The 24,822-nt window shown below is 41.3% G+C and overlaps 2 protein-coding genes and 1 long non-coding RNA gene across 15 annotated transcripts in view; 2 read left to right on the top strand and 1 right to left on the bottom strand.

Moving 5' to 3' along the window:
* The window catches only part of LOC124253294 (SUN domain-containing ossification factor-like), a 67,309-nt gene extending 49,615 nt beyond the window's left edge, over positions 1-17,694 (top strand). The window contains exons 12-17 of one of the 2 annotated variants that reach the window (XM_046687039.1): positions 8,668-9,712; positions 9,941-10,052; positions 10,754-10,858; positions 12,796-13,033; positions 14,170-14,249; positions 14,454-17,694. In XM_046687039.1, the coding sequence (XP_046542995.1) occupies positions 8,668-9,712; positions 9,941-10,052; positions 10,754-10,858; positions 12,796-13,033; positions 14,170-14,249; positions 14,454-14,603 (1,730 nt within the window). In that variant the 3' untranslated portion in view covers positions 14,604-17,694. Of the gene's footprint in view, positions 1-8,667; positions 9,713-9,940; positions 10,053-10,753; positions 10,859-12,795; positions 13,034-14,169; positions 14,250-14,450 lie in introns of both variants that reach the window. The other variant, XM_046687038.1, reaches the window with a different exon arrangement.
* A 2,774-nt stretch (positions 17,695-20,468) lies between these two features.
* On the top strand, positions 20,469-23,247 carry LOC124253296. 12 transcript variants are annotated; one of them, XR_006892172.1, is made up of 5 exons: positions 20,469-20,522; positions 20,943-21,036; positions 21,916-22,155; positions 22,577-22,632; positions 22,717-22,894. It is a non-coding gene; the product is annotated as an uncharacterized LOC124253296 (long non-coding RNA). The 12 variants fall into 12 exon arrangements; XR_006892171.1 differs by lacking the exons at positions 20,469-20,522; positions 20,943-21,036 and adding exons at positions 21,652-21,662; positions 21,703-21,750; XR_006892163.1 differs by lacking the exons at positions 20,469-20,522; positions 20,943-21,036 and adding an exon at positions 21,761-21,810 and having other exon boundaries at positions 21,875-22,063; positions 22,104-22,241; positions 22,625-22,813; positions 22,858-22,898.
* Positions 23,248-23,435: 188 nt separating this feature from the next.
* LOC124253295 (FYVE, RhoGEF and PH domain-containing protein 1-like) overlaps positions 23,436-24,822 on the bottom strand; it is a 40,374-nt gene continuing 38,987 nt past the window's right edge. The window contains exon 16 of the mRNA XM_046687040.1: positions 23,436-23,623. Within this exon, the coding sequence (XP_046542996.1) occupies positions 23,501-23,623 (123 nt within the window). The 3' untranslated portion in view covers positions 23,436-23,500. The remainder of the gene's footprint in view (positions 23,624-24,822) is intronic.

Here is a 24,822-nt window from a genome sequence, read left to right as displayed (position 1 = left end):
TTGATGGTTCCCTTCATATTGTATGGTTGATGGTTCCTTCATATTGGATGGTTGATGGTTCCTTCATATTGGATGGTTAATGGTTCCTTCATTTTAGATGGTTGATGTTTCCTTCATATTGGATGGTCGATGGTTCTTTCATGTTGGATGGTTAATGGTTCCTTCATATTGGATGGTTGATGGTTCCTTCTTATTGAATGGTTGATGGTTCCTTCTCATTGGATGGTTGAGGGTCCTTCATATTGGATGGTTGAGGGTTCCTTCTTGTTGGATGGTTGAGGATTCCTTCCTATTGGATGGTGAAGGTTCCTTCATATTGGATGGTTGAGGGTTCCTTCCTTTTGGATGGTTGATGGTTCCTTCATATTGGATGGTTGAGGGTTCCTTAATATTGGATGGTTGAGGGTTCCTTCAGTATTATTGGGTGGTTGATGGTTCCTTCTTATTGGATGATTGATGGTTCCTTCATATTGGATGGTTGACGGTTCCTTAATATTGGATGGTTGATGGTTCCTTCTTATTGGATGGTTGAGGGTTCCTTCATATTGGATGGTTGATGGTTCCTTCATATTGGGATGGTTGATGTTTCCTTCATATTGGATGGTTGATGGTTCCTTCATGTTGGATGGTTAATGGTTCCTTCATTTTGGATGGTTAATGGTTCCTTCTTATTGGATGATTGATGGTTCCTTCATATTGGATGGTTGATGGTTCCTTCTTATTGGATGATTGAGGGTTACCTTCATTTTGGATGGTTAATGGTTCCTTCTTATTGGATGGTTGACGGTTCCTTCATGTTGGATGGTTGAGGGTCCTTCATATTGGATTGTTGATGGTTCCTTCTTATTGGGTGGTTAATGGTTCCTTCATATTGGATGGTTGATGGTTCCTTCTTATTGGATGGTTGAGAGTTCCTTCATATTGGATGGTTGATGGTTCCTTCATATTGGATGGTTGAGGGTTCCTTCATATTGGATGGTTGAGGGTTCCTTCATGTTGGATGGTTAATGGTTCCTTCATTTTGGATGGTTGATGGTTCCTTCTTATTGGATGATTGATGGTTCCTTCATATTGGATGGTTGACGGTTCCTTCATGTTGGATGGTTGATGGTTCCTTCTTATTGGATGGTTGATGGTTCCTTCATATTGGATGGTTGAGGGTTCCTTCATGTTGGATGGTTGAGGGTTCCTTCATTTTGGATGGTTAATGGTTCCTTCAAATTGGACGGTTGATGTTTTCTTGATATTGGATTGTTGATGGTTCCTTCATATTGGATGGTTGATGGTTCCTTCATATTGGATGGTTAATGGTTCCTTCATATTGGGTGGTTGATGTTTCCTTCATATTGGATGTTTGATGGTTCCTTCTGGTTGGATGATTGCTTGTTCCTTCAGATTGGATGGTTGAGGGTTCCTTCAAATTGGATGGTTAATGGTTCCTTCATATTGGATGGTTGAGGGTTCCTTCATATTGGATGATTGATGGTTCCTTCATATTGGATTGTTGAGGGTTCCTTCATATTGCATGGTTCCTTCATATTGCATGGTTGATGTTTCCTTCTTACTGGATGGTTGATGTTTCCTTCATATTGGATGGTTGGGGGTTCCTTCATATTGGATGATTGATGGTTCCCTTCATATTGGATGGTTGATGGTTCCTTCATATTGGATGGTTGATGGTTCCTTCATATTGGATGGTTAAGGCTTCCTTCATTTTAGATGGTTGATGTTTCCTTCATATTGGATGGTCGATGGTTCTTTCATGTTGGATGGTTAATGGTTCCTTCATATTGGATGGTTGATGGTTCCTTCTTATTGAATGGTTGATGGTTCCTTCTCATTGGATGGTTGAGGGTCCTTCATATTGGATGGTTGAGGGTTCCTTCTTGTTGGATGGTTGAGGATTCCTTCCTATTGGATGGTCGAAGGTTCCTTCATATTGGATGGTTGAGGGTTCCTTCCTTTTGGATGGTTGAGGGTTCCTTCATATTGGACGGTTGAGGGTTCCTTAATATTGGATGGTTGAGGGTTCCTTCGTATTGAGTGGTTGATGGTTCCTTCTTATTGGATGATTGATGGTTCCTTCATATTGGATGGTTGACGGTTCCTTCATATTGGATGGTTGATGGTTCCTTCTTATTGGATGGTTGAGGGTTCCTTCATATTGGATGGTTGATGGTTCCTTCATATTGGATGGTTGATGTTTCCTTCATATTGGATGGTTGATGGTTCCTTCATGTTGGATGGTTAATGGTTCCTTCATTTTGGATGGTTAATGGTTCCTTCTTATTGGATGATTGATGGTTCCTTCATATTGGATGGTTGATGGTTCCATCTTATTGGATGATTGAGGGTTACCTTCATTTTGGATGGTTAATGGTTCCTTCATATTGGATGGTTGACGGTTCCTTCATGTTGGATGGTTGAGGGTCCTTCATATTGGATGGTTGATGGTTCCTTCATGTTGGATGGTTGAGGGTCCTTCATATTGGGTGGTTGTTGGTTCCTTCTTGTTGGATGGTTGAGGATTCCTTCCTATTGGATGGTCGAGGGTTCCTTCATATTGGATGGTTCAGGGTTCCTCCATATTGGGTGGTGGATGGTTCCTTCTTATTGGATGATTGATGGTTCCTTCATATTGGATGGTTGACGGTTCCTTCATATTGGATGGATGATGGTTGCTTCTTATTGGATGGTTGAGGGTTCCTTCATACTGGATGGTTGATGGTTCCTTCATATTGGATGGTCGATGGTTCTTTCATGTTGGATGGTTAATGGTTCCTTCATATTGGATGGTTGATGGTTCCTTCTTATTGAATGGTTGATGGTTCCTTCTCATTGGATGGTTGAGGGTCCTTCATATTGGATGGTTGAGGGTTCCTTCTTGTTGGATGGTTGAGGATTCGTTCCTATTGGATGGTCGAAGGTTCCTTCATATTGGATGGTTGAGGGTTCCTTCCTTTTGGATAGTTGAGGGTTCCTTCATATTGGATGGTTGGGGGTTCCTCCATATTGGGTGGTTGATGGTTCCTTCTTATTGGATGATTGATGGTTCCTTCATATTGGATGGTTGACGGTTCCTTCCATATTGGATGGTTGAGGGTTCCTTCATACTGGATGGTTGATGGTTCCTTCTTATTGGATGGTTGAGGGTTCCTTCATTTTGGATGGTTAATGGTTCCTTCAAATTGGATGGTTGATGTTTCCTTCATATTGGATAGTTGATGGTTCCTTCCATATTGGATGGTTGATGTTTCCTTCATATTGATGGTTGATGGTTCCTTCATCTGGGATGGTTGATGGTTCCTTCTTATTGGATGATTGATGGTTCCTTCATATTGGATGGTTGATGATTCCTTCATATTGGATTGTTGATGTTTCCTTCATATTGGATGGTTGATGTTTCCTTCTTACTGGATGGTTGATGTTTCCTTGATATTGGATGGTTGATGGTTCCTTCATATTGGATGGTTGAGGGTTCCTTCATATTGGATGATTGATGGTACCCTTCATATTGGATGGTTGATATTTCCTTCATATTGGATGGTTGATGGTTCCTTCATATTGGATGATTGAGGGTTCCTCCATATTGGGTGGTGGATGGTTCCTTCTTATTGGATGATTGATGGTTCCTTCATATTGGATGGTTGACGGTTCCTTCATATTGGATGGATGATGGTTGCTTCTTATTGGATGGTTGAGGGTTCCTTCATACTGGATGGTTGATGGTTCCTTCATATTGGATGGTCGATGGTTCTTTCATGTTGGATGGTTAATGGTTCCTTCCATATTGATGGTTGATGGTTCCTTCTTATTGAATGGTTGATGGTTCCTTCTCATTGGATGGTTGAGGGTCCTTCATATTGATGGTTGAGGGTTCCTTCTTGTTGATGGTTGAGGATTCGCTCCTATTGGATGGTCGTCGGGTTCCTTCATATTGATGGTTGAGGGTTCCTTCCTTTGGATAGTTGAGGGTTCCTTCATATTGATGGTTGGGGTTCCTCCATATTGGGTGGTTGATGGTTCCTTCTTATTGGATGATTGATGGTTCCTTCATATTGGATGGTTGATGGGTTCCTTTATATTGATGGTTGAGGGTTCCTTCATACTGGATGGTTGATGGTTCCTTCTTATTGGATGGTTGAGGGTTCCTTCATTTTGGATGGTTAATGGTTCCTTCAAATTGGATGGTTGATGTTTCCTTCATATTGGATAGTTGATGGTTCCTTCATATTGGATGGTTGATGTTTCCTTCATATTGGATGGTTGATGGTTCCTTCATCTGGGATGGTTGATGGTTCCTTCTTATTGGATGATTGATGGTTCCTTCCATATTGGATGGTTGATGATTCCTTCATATTGGATTGTTGATGTTTCCTTCATATTGATGGTTGATGTTTCCTTCTTACTGGATGGTTGATGTTTCCTTGATATTGGATGGTTGATGGTTCCTTCATATTGGATGGTTGAGGGTTCCTTCATATTGGATGATTGATGGTACCCTTCATATTGGATGGTTGATATTTCCTTCATATTGGATGGTTGATGGTTCCTTCATATTGGATGGTTGATGGTTCCTTCATATTGATGGTTGATGGTTCCTTCATATTGATGGTTGAGGGTTCCTTCATGTTGATGGTTGAGGGTTCCTTCCATTTTGGATGGTTAATGGTTCCTTCAAATTGGATGGTTGATGTTTCCTTGATATTGGATTGTTGAGGGTTCCTTCATATTGGATGGTTGATGGTTCCTTCATATTGATGGTTAATGGTTCCTTCATATTGATGGTTGATGTTTCCTTCATATTGATGTTTGATGGTTACTTCTTATTGATGATTGTTTGTTCCTTCATATTGGATGGTTGAGGGTTCCTTCCTATTGGATGGTTGAGGGTTCCTTCAAATTGGATGGTTAATGGTTCCTTCATATTGATGGTTGAGGGTTCCTTCCATATTGGATGATTGATGGTTCCTTCCATATTGGATTGTTGAGGGTTCCTTCATATTGCATGGTTGATGTTTCCTTCTTACTGGATGGTTGATGTTTCCTTCCATAGTGGATGGTTGAGGGTTCCTTCATATTGGATGATTGATGGTTCCCTTCATATTGGATGGTTGATGGTTCCTTCCATATTGGATGGTTGATGGTTCCTTCATATTGATGGTTAAGGGTTCCTTCATTTTAGATGGTTTATGTTTCCTTCATATTGGATGGTCGATGGTTCTTTCCATGTTGGATGGTTAATGGTTCCTTCATATTGGATGGTTGATGGTTCCTTCTTATTGAATGGTTGATGGTTCCTTCTCATTGATGGTTGAGGGTCCTTCATATTGATGGTTGAGGGTTCCTTCTTGTTGGATGGTTGAGGATTCCTTCCTATTGATGGTCGAAGGTTCCTTCCATATTGGATGGTTGAGGGTTCCTTCCTTTTGATAGTTGAGGGTTCCTTCCATATTGACGGGTTGAGGGTTCCTTAATATTGGATGGTTGAGGGTTCCTTCAGCATTGAGTGGTTGATGGTTCCTTCTTATTGGATGGTTGATGGTTCCTTCATATTGATGGTCGAGGGTTCCTTCATATTGATGGTTGAGGGTTCCTTCCTTTGGATTGTTGAGGGTTCCTTCAAATTGGATGGTTAATGGTTCCTTCATATTGATGGTTGAGGGTTCCTTCATGTTGGATGGTTAATGGTTCCTTCATGTTGGATGGTTGATGGTTCCTTCTTATTGGATGATCGATGGTTCCTTCATATTGATGGTTGACGTTCCTTCATATTGGATGGTTGATGGTTCCTTCTTGTTGGATGGTTGAGGGTTCCTTCATATTGGATGGTTGAGGGTTCCTTCATGTTGGATGGTTGAGGGTTCCTTCATTTTGGATGGTTAATGGTTCCTTCAAATTGGATGGTTGATGTTTCCTTCATATTGGATTGTTGATGGTTCCTTCATAATGGATGGTTGATGGTTCCTTCATATTGGATGGTTAATGGTTCCTTCATATTGGATGGTTGATGTTTCCTTCATATTGGATGGTTGATGTTTCCTTCTTACTGGATGGTTGATGGTTCCTTCATATTGGATGGTTGATGGTTCCTTCATATTGGATGGTTAAGGCTTCCTTCATTTTAGATGGTTGATGTTTCCTTCATATTGGATGGTCGATGGTTCTTTCATGTTGGATGGTTAATGGTTCCTTCATATTGGATGGTTGATGGTTCCTTCTTATTGAATGGTTGATGGTTCCTTCTCATTGGATGGTTGAGGGTCCTTCATATTGGATGGTTGAGGGTTCCTTCTTGTTGGATGGTTGAGGATTCCTTCCTATTGGATGGTCGATGGTTCCTTTCCATATTGGATGGTTGAGGGTTCCTTCCTTTTGGATGGTTGAGGGTTCCTTCATATTGGATCTGTTGAGGGTTCCTTAATATTGGATGGTTGAAGGTTCCTTCAGCATTGAGTGGTTGATGGTTCCTTCTTATTGGATGATTGATGGTTCCTTCATATTGGATGGTTGGCGTTCCTTCATATTGGATGGTTGATGGTTCCTTCTTATTGGATGGTTGAGGGTTCCTTCATATTGATGGTTGATGGTTCCTTCATATTGATGGTTGATGTTTCCTTCATATTGATGGTTGATGGTTCCTTCCATGTTGGATGGTTAATGGTTCCTTCATTTTGGATGGTTAATGGTTCCTTCTTATTGGATGATTGATGGTTCCTTCATATTGATGGTTGATGGTTCCTTCTTATTGGATGATTGAGGGTTACCTTCATTTTGGATGGTTAATGGTTCCTTCATATTGATGGTTGATGGTTCCTTCATGTTGGATGGTTGAGGGTCCTTCATATTGGATGGTTGATGGTTCCTTCCATGTTGGATGGTTGAGGGTCCTTCATATTGATGGTTGTTGGTTCCTTCTTGTTGGATGGTTGAGGATTCCTTCCTATTGGATGGTCGAGGGTTCCTTCATATTGGATGGTTGAGGGTTCCTCCATATTGGGTGGTGGATGGTTCCTTCTTATTGGATGATTGATGGTTCCTTCATATTGGATGGTTGACGGTTCCTTCATATTGGATGGATGATGGTTGCTTCTTATTGGATGGTTGAGGGTTCCTTCATACTGGATGGTTGATGGTTCCTTCATACTGGATGGTTGACGGTTCCTTCATATTGGATGGTTGACGGTTCCTTCATATTGGATGGTTTATGTTTCCTTCATATTGGATGGTTGATGTTTCCTTCATATTGGATGGTTGATGTTTCCTTCATATTGGGTTGTTGATTGTTCCTTCATATTGGATGGTTGATGGTTCCTTCATATTGGATGGTTGACGGTTCCTTCATATTGGATGATTGATGTTTCCTTCATATTGGATGGTTAATGGTTCCTTCATATTGGATGGTTGACGGTTCCTTCATATTGGATGGTTGATGTTTCCTTCATATTGGGTGGTTCATGTTTCCTTCATATTGAATGGTTGACGGTTCCTGTATATTGGATGGTTGACGGTTCCTGTATATTGGATGGTTGACGTTTCCTTCATATTGGATGGTTGATGTTTCCTTCATATTGGATGGTTGATGTTTCCTTCATATTGGTTGGTTAATGGTTTCTTTCATGTTGGATGGTTGATGTTTCCTTCATATTGGATGGTTGAGGGTTCCTTCATATTGAATGGTTGATGGTTCCTTCATATTGGATGGTTGACGGTTGCTTCATATTGGATGGTTGAGGTTTCCTTCATATTGGGTGGTTGATGTTTCCTTCATATTGGATGGATATTGGATGGTTGATGTTTCCTTCATATTGGTTGGTTAATTGTTCCTTCATATTGGATTGTTGATGTTTCCTTCATATTGGATGGTTGATGGTTCCTTCATATTGGATGGTTGATGTTTCCTTCATATTGGGTGGTTCATGTTTCCTTCTTATTGGATGGTTGATGGTTCCTTCATATTGGGTGGTTCATGTTTCCTTCATATTGGATGGTTGAAGGTTCCTTCAAATTGGATGGTTGATGGTTCCTTCATATTTGATGGTTGATGTTTCCTTCAATATTGGATGGTTGATGGTTCCTTCATATTGGATGGTTGATGGTTCCTTCATATTGGATTGTTGATGGTTCCTTCATGTTGGATGGTTGATGGTTCCTTCTTATTGGATGGTTGATGGTTCCTTCTTATTTGATGGTTGACGGTTCCTTCATATTGGATGGTTGATGGTTCCTTCATGTTGGATGGTTGATGGTTCCTTCGGAGAAGGTTTCCTCTTCCTCTTCTTTGCGATACCAGCAGAGGCTTTGGGATAGTTTTTCGGATAGGGCTTGTTATTTAAAAGGCATTTCATGAAATTTATATGATGATCTGTAGTGGGGATCCACTACAGGGAAAGCTAGTCCTATATCAGTGATGCCAGCTAGGAGTTAGAATGAATAAGAATTAACTCTGTAACGTCATTTCTAACAAATAATGATGTAGATATCCAAAATATCTGTGCCTTATGCCCATCACTTATAAATCTCATTCAAAGAAATCATTTCATGTAACTTGGAATCAAACAATTCAGTTATGAAACTTTTGAATAAAAGTTACTTGAGGCCGTTCCTACTGTCTGAGGCCTGCTGTCTGTTGTGTAAGACTTACATATATTCATATATTGCTTTCAGATACTCCAATTGTAACCAAACTTCAAGATGATGAGCAGATACCTAGTGAGCACAGTGGAAATGAGGAGCTGGTGACGTTACTGTCATCACAGTATCCAGGATCTGTGGAGATATGTTCAACACCTTCACAGCAGAACAAGACAAGCCCTCACCGTATGTTCTGCTCCTATATTCAGACAATGCTAAGTAACAAGATCACACAGACATGTTCATCACATCCTGAGCCAACTTTGGTCTCCTCCAAACACAAGGCAGTCCCTTCCCCAAGGACTCCTTCAGACACTAACAGCAAGCATGAAACAGATATAACTGGTTCACACAGTTTAAAGGATGAGAGTCCAGAGCTTCACACATTGCACAGATCAGCAGATACAGTGGTCAGTCTGAGTCTGCAGGAAACAAGGGCAGATGATAGGGACAGGTCTGCATCTGCACCTCATGAGGTATCTACTGTTGATGATCGTGAGAGGTCTGTACAGGACACAACAGATTCATTGTTGGACTCAACGCAGACACAGACAATGACAGAATATGTTACAGTGAGCCTTGAAGCTGAGCAGGCTGCCACCAAGCCTGCTGATTCCAGCCCCTCAGTAAGTAGCAGCCAGCCGGAGAGTGAGGCAGTGACTCACCTCAAGCCCAGCAGCACCCCATCTTTTGTGGAAGATGCCCACAAGCTCACTCAGACCCCAGTGCTAGAAACACAACAGCCTTGGACAGGTGGGACACAAGCAGAAGACCTGGGGAAAACCTCACTCAGCAGTAAAGTGTCTCCATCTCCAGCTGTCTCCAGCAGTGTGGACACCCTGCCCACCAAAGTTATAGCTACAATGGTGGAAGAGGTGGAGGACCACAAGGATAGCTCTAGTCAAGAGGTTGATGCCACAGAGAGTGTTGTTAAAGCAGAGAATATCACAGCTAACAAAGACAAACCTCTCGACCTCATGCAGGTTCCATTAGCTCCTGTAGCCAAGAGGGAAACTGCTATTATGAGGCTCACTAACCGAATAAAGTCTCTTGAACTGAATGTCTCTCTCAGCAGCAGGTAATATTCAGCTGACAGCTTATGGTATGGTAAAGTGTCCTGTAGATATAAGAATAACCTATGTCACTTTAAAGTGAAGTACATATGATGATCTCAAAATTCTAAATACAATCAACATATCAACTTGAAAATAAACATCACTTTGTTATGTTGGCGAACATAAGACATATCACATTTAGAATGTGAAAAAGTAATCCTTTGATATGGAATGACCTTTTTATTATGCAGGTTTTTAGATGAGTTGAGCCATCGCTTTAAGAAACAGTCTGAGGAAATGATGAGACTACTGAATAAAACAACTGCACATTTTAACAATGTGACGGACAGGTCCGAATTAAAGGTAGGTAATTACATGTCCACCAGGTACCTAGCTGCTTCACTAACACTGATGTATGTCCTGGCACTCACAGAAGTTAATGATGTACACTGAGATGTCACCTGTTGGACATTAGGACAATAGGCTTCTATGCTTTGAGCAAGGATATGTTTAGTTCTCATCTATCCTGCTTTACCAGATAAGCAGACTTGCAAATCCCTTTGCTTTGTACATGGGTTACATGCAGGAAAAGAGAAAATAACCTATTGTATTGTTTGTTATTCTGGTGATGAAAATAATTCTTGTATATAAGTGTATTACCTAGCGTATTTCCTCATTTAGATGCCCATGTGTCTGTCATTTGGGCACAGCATTGACCTTGCATCTATTAGAGGCCAGCATGTATTGAAATATTGAAGGAAATATTGAAGTTTGGTACTCAGGCTTTGAAAATAAAATGTAGTTTGGCACATGTAGCCAATTGTGCAGCTCAGCCTCAATTTCATGAATGTTTGAGTCAAGTTCATTCTCTCCAGCTGCAAGCTTGTATGCTTTTTGAAGCCTCTCTTTTGTCACCGTTCTGAGTGTCCACGTTGAGGCAAATGTCCTTTTGTCTTCTCAGCGTAGCAGCCATATGTCCATTTATTTACATAACTCAGAGCTAGTGTAATGAAATATTTTGGGATCAGTTTGCCAATATTTACTTTTCTGACTTTATTCCCAAGGTTACACTACAACAGGAGCAGTTAGAACAACTGGAATCACGTGTGGAAAACCTGACTGCCCTCATGACCGACTTGTTCATGAGCATGGAGGATCTGAACAACAAGGTAGGTGTGTCTGTGTAGTAGGGCAACCCAACTACTGCATGGTGGATCTGAACAACAAGGTAGGTGTGTCTGTGTTGTAGGGCAACCCAACCACTGCATGGTGGATCTGAACAACAAGGTAGGTGTGTCTGTGTAGTAGGGCAACCCAACCACTGCATGGAGGATCTGAACAACAAGGTAGGTGTGTCTGTGTAGTAGGGCAACCCAACCACTGCATGGATGATCTGAACAACAAGGTAGGTGTGTCTGTGTTGTAGGGCAACCCAACCACTGCATGGTGGATCTGAACAACAAGGTAGGTGTGTCTGTGTAGTAGGGAAACCCAACCACTGCATGGAAGATCTGAACAACAAGGTAGGTGTGTCTGTGTAGTAGGGCAACCCAACCACTGCATGGTGGATCTGAACAACAAGGTAGGTGTGTGTGTGTTGTAGGGCAACCCAACCACTGCATGGTGGATCTGAACAACAAGGTAGGTGTGTCTGTGTAGTAGGGCAACCCAACCACTGCATGGTGGATCTGAACAACAAGGTAGGTGTGTCTGTGTAGTAGGGCAACCCAACCACTGCATGGAGGATCTGAACAACAAGGTAGGTGTGTGTGTGTTGTAGGGCAACCCAACCACTGCATGGTGGATCTGAACAACAAGGTAGGTGTGTCTGTGTAGTAGGGCAACCCAACCACTGCATGGTGGGGGATGGAAACAGAATTATGTACAGCAATATATGTGAATCTCTTCTGTATTACCTTGTACCTTGGCTCAATGTGGGTGTACATGTCAGTGACTATTGCCTGTATGTGATCAGTGACCATTGTCTGTGTGTGATCAGTGACTATTGCCTGTATGTGATCAGTGACTATTGTCTGTATGTGATCAGTGACTATTGTTTGTATGTAATCAGTGACTATTGTCTGTATGTGATCAGTGACTATTGTTTGTATGTGATCAGTGACTATTGTCTGGATGTGATCAGTGACTGTTGTCTGTATGTGATCAGTGACTATGGTCTGTATGTGATCAGTGACTATGGTCTGTATGTGATCAGTGACTATGGTCTGTATGTAATCAGTGACTATTGTCTGTATGTGATCAGTGACTATGGTCTGTATGTGATCAGTGACTATGGTCTGTATGTGATCAGTGACTATGGTCTGTATGTAATCAGTGACTATTGGCTGTATGTGATCAGTGACTATTGTTTGTATGTGATCAGTGACTATTGTCTGGATGTGATCAGTGACTATTGTCTGGATGTGATCAGTGACTATTGTTTGTATGTGATCAGTGACTATTGTCTGGATGTGATCAGTGACTATTTTCTGGATGTGATCAGCAACTATTGTCTGTATGTGATCAGCAACTATTGTCTGTATGTGATCAGCAACTATTGTCTGTATGTGATCAGTGACTATTGTTTGTATGTGATCAGTGACTATTGCCTGTATGTGATCAGTGACTATTGTCTGTATGTGGTCAGTGACTATTGTCTGGATGTGATCAGTGACTATTGCCTGTAGGTGATCAGTGACTATTGTCTGTATGTGATCAGTGACTATTGCCTGTATGTGATCAGTGACTATTGTCTGTATGTGATCAGTGACTATTGTCTGGATGTGATCAGTGACTATTGCCTGTAGGTGATCAGTGACTATTGTCTGTATGTGATCAGCAACTATTGTCTGTATGTGATCAGTGACTATTGTTTGTATGTGATCAGTGACTATTGCCTGTATGTGATCAGCGACTATTGTCTGTATGTGATCAGCGACTATTGTCTGTATGTGATCAGCAACTATTGCCTGTAGGTGATCAGTGACTATTGTCTGTATATGATCAGTGACTATTGTCTGTATGTGATCAGTGACTATTGTTTGTATGTGATCAGTGACTATTGCCTCAACATGATCAGTGATCAGTAACTATTATCTTATTTCAGATTACAGACAGACAGCTTGTTTGGACAACAGTAGAGTTTCTTCTGCTGGCAGTTGTATGTGTTGTTTGTCTACGGCGCGGCAGGTCTCCGAGCATACATCCAGATGTTCGCCACTTGCTGGAGATGATGCCCAGCCATCCCAATCACACTGGCAACATGCGTCGGAACTCTGTGGGTGCCGTTGGCCATGTTCTACCTGCAACACCAATAAGAAAACAAGCCAGTGAATCTGCACTTGGTCAGTATTGCCATCCATTGATATTTGAGTTGGTCAATGCACAGCAAGGAAACATTGCTTGATGAAATGCAAAGTATTTCTTCAACTCCAATAAAGATATTGAGTAGCACCCTACCAAGGCATTACAATTAATATGAGAACCATCCATGTCGATGTTGAAAGATTCCCTTCCTATGTACATAAGCTGGAAAGCTTTGAGCTCACCTCACTGAAAGTCAAGTAAATGTTTTCGTCCATCGTCCAACCTTTGCCCATAAAAACATCTCCGCAGAAAGCACTGGTCCAATGAAACTGAAACTTCAGCTGCTTCTACAAGCCATTGATGACACGCCACTTTGATGAAGACGTTTACCTTTTGTTCATCGCAGAAAAGGTCATCATGGTCTGACACAGTTAATGTTTGGGACCAACCATTTAATATTGTAGGGCCCAAGGATGTGTAATATATTTTCACCAATGCTTCACTCTAACATTTGATTGCCTTATTTCCTGAAACTTGTCTTTGATCCACATTAATAAGAAATTTGAATCCATTGTTTTGTGTTGTCTTTCTAACCTGTGGTCTTCCCAAGCACCATCCATAGGAGTTGTCTACCCTGACATAAATGCGGAGAACCTCATTATTTTGCCTGTAGCACACATGAACACTTGTTTTCTGTTAAACTTAATAATTTTCCCAGATGAGGTTCTTTTATTTTGACATTGATATGGATAAATCTAAAGACAGCAAATATAGTTCGGCCTCCCCTTCAGGTGCTAATAATTGTTCAAATTGTGTTAAATTGATGTTTGCCCAGTGCTGGGGATGTGTCACCACACCATGTTCCTTTGTTTCCTGATGTGACCTCTGCCTTCTACAGCCTTCAAAAAGTATGTGTTGGCCATTTAGAAGGACCAGGAAAAGAAATTAGCCAATACTCCGGCGTGGGTGCCCGATGATATGTGCTTATCTGAAAAGTTCCCATAACATCTCTATGATAGCATGGTGTATGTTTGTTATTATTTACTGTGGATCACAGCCTTACCCTGAGACACCAGGTTTGATAAGGACATTAAGGTGGGAATAAGTTGAATTGATTATGTGTTCATCAGACAGATGTCTCAGGATTAACTGACCTGGATCTTTTCTATTTCAGTTGCGGCTATTGCAAGTGAACGTAATCCAAGTTTTGAGATTGTGGAACAGGGGAATTCACTTCTTAGTCAACAGCCAGTGGTAAGTAAGCCAGAAGTAAGCAAACTAGATAGTGAAGACTTCATATGAACAATATTTCTTGTGAGTATACCTTCTTTAGTCAATACGTTATGACACAAGGCTTTGATTTACTTGAAAGTCAAGACAGAACTTGAGTTGTGACTTCACCTGTTTTATCTCTTACCATGGAGTATTTTGAACTGATATTATTATTTTTTAAAGCAGAAGGATGGTAACAAGAAAAGAAGAAGAAAAAGCATAAAAATCTGGAAGCTAAATCATCAACAGAGGCAGTATCTCCAGATGGCTCAGAGTCTCTGTCTGCAACACAACTCACAGAGAGTGCAGGATTGTTGTTTGGAGCAGATGCAGTGACTGTACTCACAGGTGTACCCGATCCTTCGTGCACTATTGCCAAAACAAAAGATGAGAAATCCACTTCTGAAAGGACAAGCACCAAGAGTCTTCCAACTCATAGCAGGCAAAGTTCACAATCTTTTATTGAAATCCATAAGAATCCAGCTAAAGTGACTGTCCTTCCAAAGAAGTTATCACTGCCCAACAGTGGTAGCATAGCCTCCCAGTGTGTGAGTCTCATGGCCACACATAGCTGTCCTCCACCAGGTGGACTCAAGGCAGACCCTCCAAAGCTGTCTGCAGGTGCCACTTTGCAGACAGCCGATAGAGTTCTTACTGGTATGCAGGCAAAGACTCTGGCTAATGGTGCCATGTCTGACAGCAAGCCCATGAGTGGAAGGACATCAGCTCACATGTGGAAGTCCACAGGCCAACACATGCCTCTGCCTCCACCACCGCCACCCCCACCCCCATCACCACCACCACGAGGTGGCACGCACTACCCAGTTCTGAAGGGAACCAAATCCAACCTGAAGCAGAAGGGCTGGAGTTTCAAGAAATCCATTGGCTTTGAATAACTTATATATGTAGTATATGCTTAATACTTCTACAAAATATGTGATTTGAGGGCCTGACTTTACTTGTTACTGAATTATGGTGGTGCATATATTTATTGAATGAAAAACTTGCTTGAATTTGTGACAAAGAATAGTGCTATCTGCATTTTTTGCCAGTTTTGGAAATCTTTAGGTAACAATGATTATTTGCTGAAAGAGATTATATTCTGTATTTGTCCTCCACCCTTTGCCGTCCAAGGAAAATGTTACTTCCAATCTTGTATTTATGTGTCATGTCCTTGAGCTACTTGAGTTGCTTTTTTTTTTAATCAAATGTTTTGTTTAGGAAAGAGTTGATTGTGTTACATATTTACTGACAAGAACAAACCATTGGGCAGTTAGCCTAAGATGAAACCATCAGTCACAGTTGAGATCATGTCAAGATGTATGAAAAGCTATATTCAAACAGGTACTAAGTATTCATACTCAAATCGGGTATTAATTTCAGGGCATTTTAAGTTGAAGTCCATGATGTTTTAGCTGCACAAATTCATTATCTGACATCAATATGATTATTCACATGAAGTTTACTTACGTTAGTAGATTTGGATGTCCAGCATGTTAGTAGATTTGGATGTCCAGCATGAAATCTCTAAGTCAACTTAAAGTCATGTGACCAGACTGTTCTTCAGATGATCGTACCAGCAGCTTACTGGTCGTGATGTCAGAAAGTTGTTCTATTGGTATCAAAATGTAGGTGGATCTTCCCATCTAAGGGGGACGGTGGGGTAGCCTAATGGTTAAGGTGTTAGCTTGTCACACCAAAGACCCCGGGTTTGATTCCTCACATGGGTACAATGTGTGAAGCTCATTTCTGGTGCTGTGATATTGCTGGAATATTGCTGAAAGCGGCGTAAAACTATACTCAGTCAGTCCAATCAAAGGTTAAAGACTAAAGTTAAAGTAAACATGCAATGGCTATGTGCCAAATCATAATAATAATTGAAATATATAAGCTCTCTAATGAAGGCATTGCTTTCCAAATGACAAAGGTCAAGGTCATGCAAACAATGAGTGTTATGTTGTACCTATATCCCTCTGTGCATGGGTACAATCAATGACTGGATCACTCAGGATGTAGTGAAAGCTGTTGGTGTCTCTAGGTCAGGACTATTACTCATGTTGTTTTGGGTTCAGGTCTGGTGATTTAGAAGCCCATGGGAGGATCTGTAGAAGTTCCTTAGGACTGCTGCTGTTACTATAAGTGTGTTGGGTCCAGCAACTATTTTGTGGAAACATGATGAAGAATTTCTTCACATTTAGTGATGGAATGTTATGCTGCCTTTCGCAAATCTGCCCAATCTGTTGACTTCACTCATGAGCAATACATTCATTGGGACGTTGGTACACCCCCGCTTTCATCATGATACAGCATTACCCTGACTTAACCCTAAACCAAACAGTTCCCCAACACTGGTTAGTCTATGCTCTGTGTGCTTGACAACACTGAAGCCATAGTTGAAGATGTTGTCAGAATATCACCTCTGACAGGCCATCAAGCTGCGATGTCGTTCTCAATCACAGAAGAGCTGCCATTGTAGAAGATGCTGTTTTACATCTTTGTCACCTGTGTAAATGCTTATTCAGCAGTCATGGGCAACAATTGTCACAAACTGGTCAGGCACTTGAAGTACGATACTGGGCATCAATCCCCTAGTTTTCGGTATTGTTATATTTGGGTTATATCAGAGACCATGGTCTCTTGTTATATCCATGCTCCAATTTGGTGATTCCAATAAAATTATTAGTGTGGTGCTAAACAACATGTTCATATATTGCTAATGTCTCTCATGTATACATATATGGAGAAAAATAATAGTCCAGAAGTCTCTTTCATGTATACATATATGGAGAAAGATAAAGGTCCAGAGGTCTCTTTCATTTACTCTACCCAGATTCTCTATTGTGATTTTCTAGAGTTTGTGAAGACATATCACATTAGTATCATCTGTGTTACTACTTTCAGAGAAAATGTTCATTAACTTGCTTCATAATAGGAAAATAAGTGCAATGAATGTTAGAACTATGTTACAGTGAACTGTAGACAATCAAGTGAAGGCCAGACAAACCTTGGACAAAACATCAGTAGTGGTCCACACAATAAGTCAAACAACCAGACCGTCTGACCTATGGTTTGATAATATAATGGGGACCTATTCTGAATAGGATGATTGTAAACAGTTACAAAATGTGTAAGGTAATGTAATTTTATATTTATAAGAAATTGTAAATCTTTTCTTAGAAAGGAATATTGCACAAATGAATATTACTTTTAATTACTTGATTTAAGTTTAAAGTAATGTTAATCTTTAAGAACTGTCTGTCAGTCTGCTTGGCACAAAAGTATTGTTAAGGTGACAGTGAAATTGAGGTGGAATATCTAGATACTTGCACATAGTCTCTGTAAGTTTTAATTGGGTTGATTTTACGTTTATAACATGAATCTTAACAGGAAAATCAGTTTTATTTTGTAAAAGTAACACAGGAAATCATTTCTCGTTTTGTTGTTTCTGATTGTTTTGTTCTATTTCTTAATATTTTACTGTGTTATGTGCATATGAAATAAGCAGTGATACTGACCTTTTGAAATGAGCTAGTTTGTGTTGGTCAGATCCTATCCGTGTTGTACAGTGCAGACAAGGAGATGTTGTCTGACCTATGTGTGTTGGTCAGATCCTATCCGTGTTGTACAGTGCAGACAAGGAGATGTTGTCTGACCCATGTGTGTTGGTCAGATCCTATCCGTGTTGTACAGTGCAGACAAGGAGATGTTGTCTGACCTATGTTTGTTGGTCAGATCCTATCCGTGTTGTACAGTGCAGACAAGGAGATGTTGTCTGACCTATGTGTGTTGGTCAGATCCTATCCGTGTTGTACAGTGCAGACAAGGAGATGTTGTCTGACCTATGTGTGTTGGTCAGATCCTATCCGTGTTGTACAGTGCAGACAAGGAGATGTTGTCTGACCCATGTGTGTTGGTCAGATCCTATCCGTGTTGTACAGTGCAGACAAGGAGATGTTGTCTGACCCATGTGTGTTGGTCAGATCCTATCCGTGTGTTGTACAGTGCAGACAAGGAGATGTTGTCTGACCCATGTGTGTTGGTCAGATCCTATCCGTGTTGTACAGTGCAGACAAGGAGATGTTGTCTGACCTATGGTGTGTGTTGGTGCAGATCCTATCCGTGTTGTATCAGTGCAGACAAGGAGATGTTTTCTGACCATCTTTATATACAGACAAAGAGATATCTGGGAACAGTCATCCGGTGAATTCTTTTGAAAATTTCAGCTTTATTCTTACATATTTATTTCATGTTGATTAACTGTTGCATTAACCTCTTTGTCAGCATGACAACAGTTGAAATCTCCAGCCAGCTCCCTTCCCCCCAGCCAGCTCCCAGGAGTTAAGCCCTGACAGCAGTTATTGTAGTTAGAATGTGGTCTGCCCTACGTATTGATATTTTGTGCTAGTATTATCATTGTCATATTATATATACCAAAGAACAGTATATGAGTATCATACATGTCAGGTTATTGGTGCTACAGGGTGTGCATTTAATTGTAATAGTGGAAAGATTGTTCTGCATACTTACTGGTGGTAAAGGATATAGAAACATCACTGGATGTGTGTAGGATGCCAATCATTTTCTTAATGACAGTATTTTTGTGAGGCAGTAAGGTAGGGTCTCACACATTTTTAAAGAGAAGTCTTTGGCAGTCTTTATTATTATTGAACATTAAAGTAGGAACACGAAGAAACTAAAATAGATAACCACCATAGGATTGTCATGTTGAAAACATTTTAATTGCTGTATGGAAACAAAGGGATTACACTAAAGCAAACCATGCAGTGTGAGCCATGCGTTCATTTCAATTTTCATGGACAATAATTTGTGTTTTTGTTCAAGTCAATTGTCCGTTCAAAATGATTTGTCAGCAGATTTTCAAAATGTCATTAATGATCAGTGCGTTGGAAGAGATGAATATATTAGGAAGGAGAAACTGAACAGGTGCCCCTTCACCTAAGAGTTAAGACTATTTTAAGGTTGTGTTGAAATGTTGGGATCATCCTAGGGCCAGAAACAATTTGTGGAACCTGGTCCAATGGGTACAGTGTACCCATTTTTCACAATCAGTCATGAAAATTGAATAACTTCAAGGATAAATATTATACAAATTAAGACATTTTTGAAATTTATGTTAATGTATTGTTTCTAACTGAAAGTAATGTTATCAGCTTTGTAAATTAAAATCTGTACATAGTGAAGTAATAAAATGGAATTTGAGATTGGTCACATAACTATGAATATACTGATGAACACTTAGATGACTGAGGTTTTGCAATGTAGAAACATGCTGGCACAGAGCTATTATATGACCACAAATGCGATTGTCACACTTATACAGTTTGGCAGGCCAGCTTGAAAGATGCCTGGTTGTAAACAATTGTCCTGGTGGTATTGTTAAACCATTCCCTCACTGCATCTCCTTAATACAGTGAGGATCACTTGACACTGTAGCCATGTATACCCAGTGCAGAATCTTGGTTGGCTGCGTGTCAACTATTTGTTGTTGATTTCTCTTCAATGAATGTAAATCTTTGGATATTCAGTCAACAATAAACATGCTCAGTTAACATCAAATGTATGCAGACCAATTGACATATCTTGATTCTAACACATTTCTGTTTCTGGTGTATGGTCTCGCATTGTTTAATGTTTATCAACAATCTTTACTTGCCATTCTTGAGTTAGTGTTGGTAATCATTAACAAAACAATCCGTCTATGATATTGTTTGTGGTTGATAATCAGCAATAATATTGAGTGAATCTTCCTATGTGTCTGCTACTGTGTTGTGTTTGTGTTGCCAGTGCTCATCCAGTATTATACTATCTGTCTTACATATGCCATGCACCATATGGGAAGTGGGATTTGCACACCAATGTCTAATCAGATGTACCATATGAGAACAAAAATGAAAAAAATTGTTGTTCGAGCAAATTTGTTAATAAAGATTTTACCCAAAGATTGTGTTCATGTTGTGATAAGATTAATGGTGACTGATGAAGGAGGATGTAAGTGGTTGTAAAGTTCGCTCGAGGTACATGAGTGTGTAGGGCTGTAAGGCTGGGTGGAGGTGTGTGTGTGTGGCAAGTTACAGTCCACTGTAAGGCTGGGTGGAGGTGTGTGTGTGGCAAGTTACAGTCCACTGTAAGGCTGGGTGGAGGTGTGTGTGTGTGGCAAGTTACAGTCCACTGTAAGGCTGGGTGGAGGTGTGTGTGTAGGTGACAAGTTACAGTCCACTGTAAGGCTGGGTGGAGGTGTGTGTGTGGCAAGTTACACTGCACTGTAAGGCTGGGTGGAGGTGTGTGTAGGTGACAAATTGCAGTCCACTGTAAGGCTGGGTGGAGGTGTGTGTGTGGCAAGTTACACTCCACTGTAAGGCTGGGTGGAGGTGTGTGTAAGTGACAAGTTACAGTCCACTGTAAGGCTGGGTGGTGGAGTGTGTAAGTGACAAGTTACAACTGTAAGGCTGGGTGGAGGTGTGTGTGTGTGTGGACAAGTTACAGTCCACTGTAAGGCTGGGTGGAGGTGTGTGTGTGTAAGTGACAAGTTAAAGTCCACTGTAAGGCTGGGTGGAGGTGTGTGTGTGTGGCAACAAGTTACAGTCCACTGTAAGGCTGGGTGGAGGTGTGTGTGTATGTGTGACAAGTTACAGTCCACTGTAAGGCAGGGTGGAGGTGTGTGTGTGTGGCAAGTTACACTCCACTGTAAGGCTGGGTGGAGGTATGTGTGTAAGTGACAAGTTACAGTCCACTGTAAGGCTGGGTGGAGGTGTGTGTGTGTGGCAAGTTACACTCCAATGTAAGGCTGGGTGGAGGTGTGTGTGTAAGCGACAAGTTACAGTCCACTGTAAGACTGGGTGGAGGTGTGTGTGTAAGTGACAACTGTGGAAGTGACAAGTTACAGTCCATTCTAAGGCTGGATGGAGGTGTGTGTGTGAGCAACAAGTTACAGTCCACTGTTAGACTGGGTGGAGGTGTGTGTAAGTGACAAGTTAAAGTCCACTGTAAGGCTGGGTGGAGGTGTGTGTAAGCGACAAGTTACAGTCCACTGTAAGGCTGGGTGGAGGTGTGTGTGTGACAAGTTACAGTCCACTGTAAGGCTGGGTGGAGGTGTGTGTGTAAGTGACAAGTTACAGTCCACTGTAAGGCTTGGTGGAGGTGTGTGTGTAAGCGACAAGTTACAGTCCACTGTAAGGCTGGGTGGAGGTGTTTGTGTGGCAAGTTACAGTCCACTGTCAGGCTGGGTGGAGGTGTGTGTGTAAGCGACAAGTTACAGTCCACTGTAAGGCTGGGTGGAGGTGTGTGTGTGGCAAGTTACAGTCCACTGTAAGACTGGGTGGAAGGTGTGTGTTTAAGCGACAAGTTACAGTCCACTGTAAGGCTGGGTGGAGGTGTGTGTGTGGCAAGTTACAGTCCACTGTAAGACTGGGTGGAGGTGTGTGTGTAAGCGACAAGTTACAGTCCACTGTAAGGCTGGGTGGAGGTGTGTGTGTGTGGCAAGTTACAGTCCACTGTAAGGCTGGGTGGAGGTGTGTGTGTGTGCGTTACAGTCCACTGTAAGGCTGGGTGGAGTTACAAGTTACACTGCACTGTAAGGCTGGGTGGAGGTGTGTGGACAAGTTACAGTCCACTGTAAGGCTGGGTGGAGGTGTTTGTGTAAGTGACAAGTTACTGTCCACTGTAAGGCTGGGTGGAGGTGTGTGTGTGACAAGTTACAGTCCACTGTAAGGCTGGGTGGAGGTGTTTGTGTAAGTGACAAGTTACAGTCCACTGTAAGGATGGGTGGAGGTGTGTGTGTAAGCGACAAGTTAAAGTCCACTGTAAGGCTGGGTGGAGGTGTGTGTGTAAGCGACAAGTTACACTCCACTGTAAGGCTGGGTGGAGGTGTGTGTGTGGCAAGTTACACTCCAATGTAAGGCTGGGTGGAGATGTGTGTGTGGCAAGTTACAGTCCACTGTAAGACTGGGTGGAGGTGTTTGTGTAAGTGACAATTTACAGTCCACTGTAAGCCTGGGTGGAGGTGTGTCTAGGTGACAAGTTACAGTCCACTGTGGGGCTGGGTGGATGTGTGTGTGTGTGTAAGTGACAAGTTACAGTCCACTGTAAGACTGGGTGGATGTGTGTGTAAGTGACAAGTTACAGTCCATTCTAAGGCTGGATGGAGGTGTGTGTGTGTGAGCAACAAGTTACAGTCCACTGTTAGACTGGGTGAAGGTGTGTGTAAGTGACAAGTTAAAGTCCAACTGTAAGGCTGGGTGGAGGTGTGTGTGTGTGAAGCAAGTTACAGTCCACTGTAAGGCTGGGTGGAGGTGTGTGTGTAAGTGACAAGTTACAGTCCACTGTAAGGCTGGGTGGAGGTGTGTGTGTGGCAAGTTACACTCCACTGTAAGGCTGGGTGGAGGTGTGTGTGTAAGTGACAAGTTACAGTCCATTGTAAGGCTGGATGGAGGTGTGTGTGTGTGAAGTTACAAGTTACACTCCACTGTAAGACTGGGTGGAGGTGTGTGTAAGTGACAAGTTACAGTCCACTGTAAGGCTGGGTGGAGGTGTGTGTGTGGCAAGTTACAGTCCACTGTAAGACTGGGTGGAGGTGTGTGTGTAAGTGACAAGTTACAGTCCACTGTAAGGCTGGGTGGATGTGTGTATGTGGCAAGTTACAGTCCACTGTAAGACTGGGTGGAGGTGTGTGTGTAAGTGACAAGTTACAATCCCACTGTAAGGCTGGGTGGAGGTGTGTCTAGGTGACAAGTTACAGTCCACTGTGGGGCTGTTTGGAGGTGTCTCTAGGTGACAAGTTACAGTCCACTGTGGGGCTGGATTCAGGTGTGTGTGTGTAAGTGACAAGTTACAGTCCACTGTGGGGCTGGATTCAGGTGTGTGTGTAAGTGACAAGTTACAGTCCACTGTGGGGCTGGATTCAGGTGTGTGTGTAAGTGACAAGTGACATTATTATCTTTCCATGACGTCAAGATAAATCAGTTACCACTTTGCTTCCCTGTAACCATGGTTATATACATTCTCCATGGTTCTATGACAGTCCCCCGTGACTTTGTTGGTGATCACAATCATCAAGTGTGCAATAACAATGCGATGTGGTTAGTGTAACTTGTTCTGCCAGTTGGGGTTACGGTTGTAGGTAATGACTGTTTATGAATGATTCAACCATGGTTGAACGTATCATACATGTATATGTAACCAAAAGTAAACATATTGCGACCAGGTGATTAAGCAGTTCATGTGGTTACTTCTTGTGAAGATTTAGCTGTGAGGATGATGTCACACTCCAGACACACACTGCACTCTGCGTTGTCTTTATAAGGCACATGTTGTTTCCGTGTACACTGCTTACATACCACCTGCAACAAATAACATTATGTAACTGAAGTTATTATACATAGTGAACTTTACTTAGAACAATTTACAAGAATATATGTTTTGACTTTTAATTACTTGCTTTACAGTTCCAACAAAGCAAACTTTTTTCAAATGTAATAATACTACATTGATAAGTTTCTTATTCTTTCGATTGGACCTGCTGTTTAATATCAGTAATGAAAAAGTGAAATAGATAGTATGCAATTAAATGTTCTCAAAAACAACAACTCAATTTTGCATTTCTCTGTTTAATCCACGTGACAAGTGCTTTTTATGAGATCCCTTGAAAATATTTTGTATTAAGATATCCTTAGATGGGTTTTTTTGTAATTTCCAACCCCATCGGGTTTTTATATATCTGCAGACCAAGTAGTGGAGAATGTGCCAGGTAGACAATCCTTTGTCAGCAGAAAAACCCAACTTACATTCATTCTCATTCCTTTGAGTGAGAAAATGTATTGATATCCTGATTATTGCAGCATCTTAGATAATTCACATCAATAAGTGTCCGATGTTATCAGTATTTCACCATGTTTCCTACCAGTATGGAGAGTGCAGCTACAGCATCAGCAGTTCACACTGGGAATGTCATTGTTATCACAGACGATCACAAAGTAGGGCACCAGCTGATCATGCCTTTGAATACATAACCTCTATTGGATCATTGCCATACATCCTGCATTGTGCTGTCATCACACGGCAAAAGACTTCAAAGGATGGTCCTCTTCACTACCTACCACATAGTCTTGAGGGAAACAGTATTCTCCAATCAGAGCGCCTTTGTGCATATGGAAGGTGGGAAATTATCACTTCCTACACGTGTGTGTGAAAGAAAACAAGCAACTGTTTCCACATACCTAGTATTTATTTAGCTCACGTGTTTTATCTTCACTTTGTTATTACTTTCTAATTTTTTCACAGTTAATCGTCTGATTTTCACGTTCGTTTTGTTGGGAATGGAATCCTTATTATGATGTGATGATAGTGGATATCGCCAGATTCCTTTCAATCTACATATATGCTGACAAGTGAAGTGTTGTGTATCTTAGATTCCAGATGTAATCCTTGTGATTCCCTAATGGATTTTAAAGGATTATTGAAATTATAGAATTCATTCTCTTCACAGTCCAGGTTTTTGTCATAAGAGATTGTTCATCTGTAACCTCTAAGTGATATCCCA

Source organism: Haliotis rubra, unplaced genomic scaffold (assembly GCF_003918875.1).
Source record: "Haliotis rubra isolate DU_JTF1 unplaced genomic scaffold, ASM391887v1 Scf538, whole genome shotgun sequence".
Taxonomy (NCBI): Eukaryota; Metazoa; Mollusca; class Gastropoda; order Lepetellida; family Haliotidae; genus Haliotis; species Haliotis rubra.
Note: the sequence above shows the minus strand (reverse complement) of the source record. Positions and strands in the feature narration are given on the sequence as shown.